At 36.1% G+C, this 10,000-nt stretch overlaps 1 protein-coding gene across 1 annotated transcript in view; it reads right to left on the bottom strand.

Annotated features, from left to right (window-relative positions):
* The window catches only part of LOC136832599 (serine/threonine-protein phosphatase 6 regulatory ankyrin repeat subunit B-like), a 713,268-nt gene that overhangs the window by 24,679 nt on the left and 678,589 nt on the right, over positions 1-10,000 (bottom strand). Inside the window, exons 10-11 of the mRNA XM_067093780.1 lie at positions 6,621-6,728; positions 883-993 (exon numbers count right to left, since the gene is read on the bottom strand). Coding sequence (XP_066949881.1) covers positions 883-993; positions 6,621-6,728 — 219 coding nt within the window. The remainder of the gene's footprint in view (positions 1-882; positions 994-6,620; positions 6,729-10,000) is intronic.

Here is a 10,000-nt window from a genome sequence, read left to right as displayed (position 1 = left end):
AACTATATTCATCTTCAAAGATCAAACTTTCCACATTCCACTTCCTTACCCCTACATATTCCCACACCCAAATATATATACAGTATATATATATATATAAATATACATATACATATATATACACATATATATATATATAGCTAGATAGATTAGATATATGAGTGTATCTCTTTTTACTAACTCTTGGTAATAACAATTTGGCATCAGCTAGAAAATAATTTTGAGCGTGGGCAGAATTCCGTTATTACGCCAAAATTCTAATAAAACTGATATAGCATTAAGTCGTAAGTGGCTGATGCTATCGTATAAGAAGATCATTCTGGTTGACAGGTTATAAGATATCAGCATCCCTTTCAAATGTTTCCCATTGCCTGTGGCGTTGCTTAGGAGAACGCGTCGGTACGTAACGAGATTGGACGGAAGTTTATTAAAACCGACTCTCCGTCAATCCCATTTCTGTCAAAATCATCATTAAACATGAGGGATACGTGCGAAAGGACCTGAAGTTTAATGCTGAGCCTCTGTGATATAATTTAATAAGTAGGCTTTCGGTTAAATATTTGAATATAGATGTACAACAAGTAACGCACTGCCTGCGCTGTCGAGTCTCTGATTGTAAACCCGTAACTACAAGCACGGCTTTTAAATATATATATATATACGTACAACAAATGATTAAGAAAATAAAAATTATTAAAGCCTGGCAATTTTCCATTAACAACTCGGCTGTTTAAAGCACATTACTCTCGTCACAAAGAAAAGACGCTTAACATCTAAAGATAATGAGGAAGCAACATTGTTAAACAGATTGCCTTACTGATCGTAACAACGAAGAAGTTCAATATTTTCTGAAGATAACAAAAGGGGTCTCACGGGACTTACTTCCTCCTGAGGCGTGATTCACCTTCGCACCCTTCTGGACTAAAAGCTTTACCAGTTCCGTGTAGTTCTTCTTTGCGGCCCAGATCAGCGCAGTGAACCCATAGGTTTTTTCTGTGTGATAGAGGAATATAATTCAGTGACAGGCGTTAATATGGTTTATTTTGACACTTTGATGAATTGATAAGGATTTCACATTATACAAAAGGGAAATTTCTTAGCAATCATATACTTTTCTTCAGAGCATAAGATCACCGTCTCAGGACACCCGCCTCCCTCCCACCTCTCTTTCTTTCGTAACATAATGTCAATTCAGCGAGTCCTAATCCCCTAATGAGACTTCTTTCGAAGGCCATACCAGGACGAGATGACATAAGATTTAGTCCTCAATTACTCCTTCAACCCTTGGAGACCAAAAGCAGTCAGTGCAAAGAAAAAGGTTCATTCACCGCTTCCAAATGTCAGCGATGAACTGTCAGATCAAGGTCTGGATGGGAAGAGTTTTGACAGAATAAGGTACCTGTACCTTCAAATGCATGTGTGTACGTATGTATGTGTGTGTAAGTATATATGTTTGTGTGCAAGTGCTACTGAACGCTGCTTTAAAAAAAAAAGCAGAGCAGTGAACTATTAGGTCAAGTATATAATATTTAAGAACTGACTGCATTAATTCATATATTTTACGGCAAAAACAATAAAAGGTTCGTAATACAAGCCTATAATCGACTATTTACTAGAAAGATTTCCATGCAAGTAAAATATGGCAATATCAGAATTACAATGAATGAAATTTCATATCGCTATCCCATTGTCATATTACGTTTGCTCTCTCTGATACAGTGTTTATCTTTGGTGCAGAACGCTTTGTGTAACCCCTGCATGCAAACAATATAGTTTTATTCATTCTGTTTCTCACTCATTTCAGCCTTCCGCGGCGCTTTCAAACGGAATCTGCCATCACCCCCTATATTGTCATTCTGAGTGCCACTCCAATAAATGTCTTTGTTGCACCATCTATCTGTCTGTCGAACTATCTGTATGTACACTATGTATGTGTGTGTGTATATATATATATATATATATATATATGTATATATATATATATATATATATATATATATATATATATATATATATATATATATATATATACATACAAGTAGTATCATATATATCCTGTACAGTATATATATATATATATATATATATATATATATATATATATATATATATATATATATACGTATCACTATATATAAACATATATATATATATATAAAGTATACATACATATTATATATATTATATATATATACACAGTATATACATGTAAATTCACGAAATAGCCAAACAACTTCACTGTGTATATACATTCATATTACTGTGATGGATTCCAATCAGACGGGATGGGTTAGATTATAGATTCCTTAATTTACAAAGTACGAGCTTCCGGAGACATACAGTCTTCTTCATCTGTGCCGATGCGCTCAGTACCTGATGAAGACTATATGTCTTCGAAAGCTTAAATTAAAGAATCTGAAACTAAACCCTCCTGTCTTATCGAAGCCTAATACGAGTACTATGGATATGAATACGAATAATAATATATATATATATATATATATATATATATATATATATATATATATATATATATATATATATATATATATATATATGTACATGTAAGTATATAAAGAGAGAGAGAGAGAGAGAGAGAGAGAGAGAGAGAGAGAGAGAGAGAGAGAGAGAGAGAGAGAGAGAGACAATTTTCATGATGCGTGTTTACATTGTTAAACCAACTCTTTTTATATTCAAATTGATTTACATTTTCCTGACGTAATCTATTTTGCATATTCAAATTCAATTGAGTTCAAGGATATGCACGTATTCTGATGCATCTTTTTATGCTTTCTCATAAACAGAATGCTTTCTCATAAAGAGCCATGATGCAAAGGTAATAATGTCATGTCTGCTGTATTTCCCCGACTAAAGCGAGAACTTTATTTGATTTCACGCAGAACGAGTTTTCATTCACGTAATGTGCCAACCTTACCGTAGGTAACCTCTTTTCGGATAGAAGATGGAATTTTTAACGTAGTTTTTCTAATAAATCTATAGACCTTGATAGTTGAATATTATAAGGATTTTCCTTTCCCAAAGCTGGGAGAGATGGACATAAATGAACCTATTATAAACAGATACATATTTAGGCTGACTACAATAAGAGAGGAAAGGGATAGACTGAATGATAAACACACTCTTGCTTCCCAGAATCTAGGACTTTGGGTTGGAAGTGGCACTGCATCCATTCAAGTCATTGTAAGTGCATTAAATAGGGAAGGTTTTAAGTATAAAGAAAACCTGTCAAGGGGAGAAATTTTCATTTTGGAAGTAATGGGACTGAAACAATCAACAACCTGAGCAGCCTGGAAATTGCTGACCCTCAAAAGAATAATGTAAGTTGTAGTTAGCTGGAAAGGTTACCAAAGCTTTCTGGAGAAGGCCTTTCCTTCAGCTCAAGGGTAAAGTTGTTGATAGTAATACCCTTAGTGAAGACAAAGAAGTGGCGCCCTGTACCATAAAATAGTAGCCCCTAAAATAGGAGGGGGAGAAAACTTCGAGATGTGAATGGAAAAATAAAAACGTTTAGCAGCTCTGGGGAAAGAAACGAATCCGTAACAAGTAAAAAAAGAAAAAGTAACCCATCTCATCTGCAAGCTATGAAGGATTCATGAATGAATATGATCTGAATCAGATGAGTTGAGATTCATTAACGAACCCAGCATCCTGCATATTTTACTTGCTCAAAATATATGGGAAGTCACAAAACATATGATACCACATTAGTAAGATTAAGAGTATTGGAGTTTTTGTAAGAAGACTTAGCTAAGCAAGACTAGGTTCTTTTCAACACAATACGAGGCTGTAAATCTGTCTGGTGGGAGCAGAAGAGTTAAGCTGGAGTCCCAAAAGGTTTTTTGCTGTCAGAGAAGAGATCAGGTTACTGGGAAAAGTTTGGTAATTCCTTGGAAATGAAAAATGAGCTCCAATATTAGAAGACAGAGAAGTTCAACAGGACTTATGCACCACAATACAAAACAGTCATTGAGCAGGAGTAAGCTAAAACAAGTTTAGCAAGAAAAGTTAAACACAGGAGAAATATATGCTTCTAAAGTTAAACACAGGAGAAATATAGGCTTCTAAAGTTAAACACAGGAGAAATATATGCTTCTAATAATTTGTATATGAATATCAGTTCATATAGTCCAGGCTCATTCAAAAAAATTCTAGGCCTCCCAATCCAGGTAGAGCCAAAGAGGAAGGACAGTTCTTGTATTAATTTTAAGTCTCCCGTAACTTTAATATAACTGGTCAACAGACGTTCAAGCGTTGGTATCACATGGCAGAAAATAGTTTAATAGTTCAATCCTAGGAAGATAAATCTTCATATATGCACTCTGACGGAATTTGACAATTGTAGTCTTCCCAGTATTCCAAGTGGCATCCTAACCATGGAAGAAATGGGTTACTTTCTGCTTCAATTAAGCAGAAATAAGCAGAATTAAGGGGAAATAAGAAGGGGGATTCTAACCAAGTCTACAGACCATTTCTTCGTGGAATTCCTTGGTGGCCATGACTATATATTTATTTATTTTTTGCAGATGCGTTATCTCAAAGTCACTGAGTTTATCTACAGCTATATTTTACTTGCATCTGGTGACTTTCAAAGGGTGTAACAAGATAGAGTCGAAAAAGTGATTTCTTTTGTATGACCATAAGAGCAATTGCAAGATTGGTCGCCGGAGAGCATTTTGAATGGACCTCGTATGTGTGTGTGTATATGTATGTATGTGTCTATATATATACTGTATATATATATATATACACTAATGAAAGTGAGGACAAATTAGCAGACTTTTCTGTAACACTGATAAATCTGCTCATTATCTAAAACAAACATTTTTCTTGGGAGTTCTAGGAAACTTCTTGCTAAGCGGGATACAGTTTATACGTAACTTGAAACCATGCTTCACACTTTCATATGTGTTACAATAAACTCAACTTTGCCACACTCCATGTTTAGACAAGTGTATGAATTAAGAAAGGGTAGCAATTTTGCAGAGAGAGAGAGAGAGAGAGAGAGAGAGAGAGAGAGAGAGAGAGAGAGAGAGAGAGAGAGAGAGAGAGAGAGTAATTTCCCCTGTGGATCAAACATAAAATAACTTAAGTGGAAGTGTGTTTAGATGATGACGTTGTTAATCTAAATAAACATGCTCGACCTTCTGAGACAGAGAGAGAGAGAGAGAGAGAGAGAGAGAGAGAGAGAATCATAAAGTGTAACTTTCATCCAAAAATATAACTCCCACGAGACTGTGCAACATTAGATGGAAACAGTTGCTCGAACCCAATCTACTCAGCATTTTAGAAGTTCGGAACCCTCGACACACAATTCCATAAAGCATTATCGCTCTCGGGACACACAAACTCCTCCGGGGAATGTGAACAAAGAACGCGAGCGGGAAGCGAACATTCTTCAATCCATTTCTCTCCACGCCAATCGCGTACCAAAAGTAACTAACCTGTAGCGTAGACAGAGAGATGAAAGGGAGATGTCCCTCTCTGCGCGAGCATGAAAGTAATAATACCTTTCCTTCTCTTGTCGAAGTTCCACGCGACAGCAGCCCATTAATTGCAGTTCGTTCGCCTTCGTCGCCATTACTGATCGGGGACTGGAACAAGTGACTCCTGAATTAAGAACAGTCGTCTCTCTGTTCTTTTGGCTTCAGCGGTTACGCTGTTCTGCGACGGAATCTTCCATTAGAAGAGGAATAAGTTACGCTACTGTGGCTTCCTCATCTCGTAAGATAGAAAGCGCGCTCGGCATAAAATCTATTCAAGCTTCCATTCCGAGAAAAAGAAACAATCGTGATAATATTACTTTCTCGACAATGCTTGCTCTTCTGACGCAGGGTGTTCACTGGGACGCGAATGAATGCATATGACAATGTAGTGACGCTTCTGAGGGAAAATGTGATTTTCGGTATCGCATAATGCACACTATTTAGTTTAATATTCAAAATTAAATGGCGAAACCTGGGAAATTTGAAAACGTTATTAATTTGTTTTATTATTTTTCTATGCAAAAACTTTCATTTTATGTATGATATGCATATATACACAAACATACATACTTACAAACATACGCAATCTGAATGACAACCGATAAACTCTCTCTCTCTCTCTCCTCCCTAACACCTCCTCTGCTCTGCTCTCCTCTCTCTCTCTCTCTCTCTCTCTCTCTCTCTTTCTCCTCCCTAACACCTCCTGCTCTGCTCTCTCTCTCTCTCTCTCTCTCTCTCTCTCTCTCTCTCTCTCTCTCTCTCTCTCTTTCTCTCTTTCCTGTTAAGATAGTTGCTTCAATTACATTGCCCAGCATTTTTGACATTTTACATTTCACCCCTTCTCACCCCCCATTCCTGTCGGGGATGAACTTGGGCTTAAAGAAGATACAAACGCAAAATGCCAACTCAAAGAGAGCACGAGCAGGAAAGGAAAAAGAAAAGGACGAAGGAGGAGAGCGAAAAAGGACTCTCCCACATGCAGATGTGACGTACGAGTATTCCGAGCAAATCCCAGTGTTGAAACGCTGATTATTCGCCGAAGCACAAAATTCACAGTTCCGAGCAACTGCATCGACAAAAGTAAAAGGTAAAAACTCTTCCGAGGAATTTTCTTACCAGTCTTGTCTTTGAATGCCACAACATAAGGTGCGTCACTCTCGTCTTCCAAAAGCCTTTTCGCGTCTTTCAGCTTTCCTTTCGTTATGGCCACGATGAGTAAATAGCCTGAAAAAAAGATCAGAAGAAAGGTATTAAGATATAAACCCTTACTATATATATATATATATATATATATATATATATATATATATATATATATATATATATATACACATATACACATATATATATCCACACATGTATATGTATATATATATATACATACATGTATATATATACAGTATGTATATATGTATTACCTAAGGATGTCCGAACTGACTTGAAAGGTAACATCACCGTGAACGAAGACTTCTACTGGTCTTTCTCAAATATTTCATACGCCGGCTTGACTTTACATTCAGTAACATACTTTTTTAAATTTATCTCCATATAAAAACACGCATTTCTCACCAAGAGATTAACTTCATCAATACCGTACTTTGTCTTATTTTTAACAAGCATCGTCTTTACTTATGTATGTATGTATGTATGTATATATGTATATATGTGCATATATATATATATATATATATATATATATATATATATATATATATATATATATATATATATACACATATACACACATGTTTGTGTAATTTAATGAAGTACCAGACCAGCCCTTACCAATGGTAAATGAGACTAAATCTGTCCTGTATACCATTAGGAAACAAAGATAAAATGAAGTTGATGATAGAAATTTCTCCTCAGCTAACGTCGAGCTATCTCCAGAGCTGTGAAAAACCCTGACGGTCTAGTCTCACAGATTAACATTAAACTTTAGTTTTTCGATCCTGATCGACTGAGATACATTTCATCCCCCCTTGTGATTTTGGTATTTAGGTCACTACAAACTTTAGTCTTTTCGATTTCGGTGTTTTATATTTCACGTATCACTTTTTGTTTTGCCTTCCGACAGTTGGATTGAAAACATTTCACCTCAATGAGAACGTACTCATCTCTTTCCACTCTGGTCTTGATGTCAAGTTTTTGCAAGAACTATTTTGGTGATTTCTCCCTCGTCATCCCTGGATTTCCCTGATTTAGTGACAGCTTCGTTCTCTTTACTACCAAGGTTTGGAATTTTCTCCTCATTTTGTCGATTCCTACAGCCTCCTCCAAGATTATTTCGTTCTCTTTACTACCAAGGTTTGGGATTTTCTCCTCATTTTGTCGATTCCTACAGCTTCCTCCAAGATTATTTCGCTCTCTTTACTACCAAGGTTTGGAATTTTCTCCTCATTTTGTCGATTCCTACAGCTTCCTCCAAGATTATTTCGTTCTTTACTACCAAGGTTTGGGATTTTCTCCTCATTTTGTCGATTCCTACAGCTTCCTCCAAGATTATTTCGTTCTCTTTACTACCAAGGTTTGGAATTTTCTCCTCATTTTGTCGATTCCTACAGCTTCCTCCAAGATTATTTCGTTCTCTTTACTACCAAGGTTTGGAATTTTCTCCTCATTTTGTCGATTCCACAGCTTCCTCCAAGATTATTTCGTTCTCTTTACTACCAAGGTTTGGAATTTTCTCCTCATTTTGTCGATTCCTACAGCTTCCTCCAAGATTATTTCGTTCTCTTTACTACCAAGGTTTGGGATTTTCTCCTCATTTTGTCGATTCCTACAGCTTCCTCCAAGATTATTTCGTTCTCTTTACTACCAAGGTTTGGAATTTTCTCCTCATTTTGTCGATTCCTACAGCTTCCTCCAAGATTATTTCTCTTTACTACCAAGGTTTGAATTTTCTCCTCATTTTGTCGATTCCTACAGCTTCCTCCAAGATTATTTCGTTCTCTTTACTACTAAGGTTTGGGATTTTCTCCTCATTTTGTCGATTCCTACAGCTTCCTCCAAGATTATTTCGTTCTCTTTACTACCAAGGTTTGGAATTTTCTCCTCATTTTGTCGATTCACAGCTTCCTCCAAGATTATTTCGTTCTCTTTACTACCAAGGTTTGAATTTTCTCCTCATTTTGTCGATTCCTACAGCTTCCTCAAAGATTATTTCGTTCTCTTTACTACCAAGGTTTGGGATTTTCTCCTCATTTGTCGATTCCTACAGCTTCCTCCAAGATTATTTCGTTCTCTTTACTACCAAGGTTTGGAATTTTCTCCTCATTTTGTCGATTCCTACAGCTTCCTCCAAGATTATTTCGTTCTCTTTACTACCAAGGTTTGGGATTTTCTCCTCATTTTGTCGATTCCTACAGCTTCCTCCAAGATTATTTCGTTCTCTTTACTACCAAGGTTTGGAATTTTCTCCTCATTTTGTCGATTCCTACAGCTTCCTCCAAGATTATTTCGTTCTCTTTACACCAAGGTTTGAATTTTCTCCTCATTTTGTCGATTCCTACAGCTTCCTCCAAGATTATTTCGTTCTCTTTTACTACCAAGGTTTGGGATTTTCTCCTCATTTTGTCGATTCCTACAGCTTCCTCCAAGATTATTTTCGTTCTCTTTACTACAAGAATTTTCTCTCATTTTGTCGATTCCTACAGCTTCCTCCAAGATTATTTCGTTCTCTTTACTACCAAGGTTTGGAATTTTCTCCTCATTTTGTCGATTCCTACAGCTTCCTCCAAGATTATTTCGTTCTCTTTACTACCAAGGTTTGGGATTTTCTCCTCATTTTGTCGATTCCTACAGCTTCCTCCAAGATTATTTCGTTCTCTTTACTACCAAGGTTTGGGATTTTCTCCTCATTTTGTCGATTCCTACAGCTTCCTCCAAGATTATATCAGCTATTTCCTCTTTAGTGAATTCACAATAATGACCAACAATAACATACTGAAGGCTGATACACGCTGTCCAACAATCAGTCAACTTGTATAGACAATTTCTTGTTCTCAATGACTCGAGGACGGAAGAAAGAACAAGTTTCTTTGAGAAACTTGAGGATAAAAAGCCTACAGTTTGGCGACACTACTTCCGTGCAGTAGCAGGCAAGAGTCACACAATTCAGGAAAGGCTGCTCAGAGAAATGTATGAAGCATTTGTTTACAAGAATTAAATGCAGACCGATGTTGCCGGTCTAGTCCGAAAATTCTAAAACATGAGATTTCGGAAATCAATTGCATTAGAATTAATGGTCCTTAAACAAAATCTCCAACTAGGATAACAGATGATCAGCCATTGATCTCCATGATTTGATATGATTTTCATTATTCTGTTGCTAACAGTGCATAATATATGTATTGTGAATATGCGATCACACACACACACACACAACACACACACACACATATATATATATATATATATATATATATATATATATATATATATTGCATTTTTACATAAACATGTTGAAGTTTTATATGCAATATTTTTTCGCCTAT

Source organism: Macrobrachium rosenbergii, chromosome 50, assembly GCF_040412425.1.
Source record: "Macrobrachium rosenbergii isolate ZJJX-2024 chromosome 50, ASM4041242v1, whole genome shotgun sequence".
In the NCBI taxonomy this organism is placed as follows: domain Eukaryota; kingdom Metazoa; phylum Arthropoda; class Malacostraca; order Decapoda; family Palaemonidae; genus Macrobrachium; species Macrobrachium rosenbergii.
Note: the sequence above shows the minus strand (reverse complement) of the source record. Positions and strands in the feature narration are given on the sequence as shown.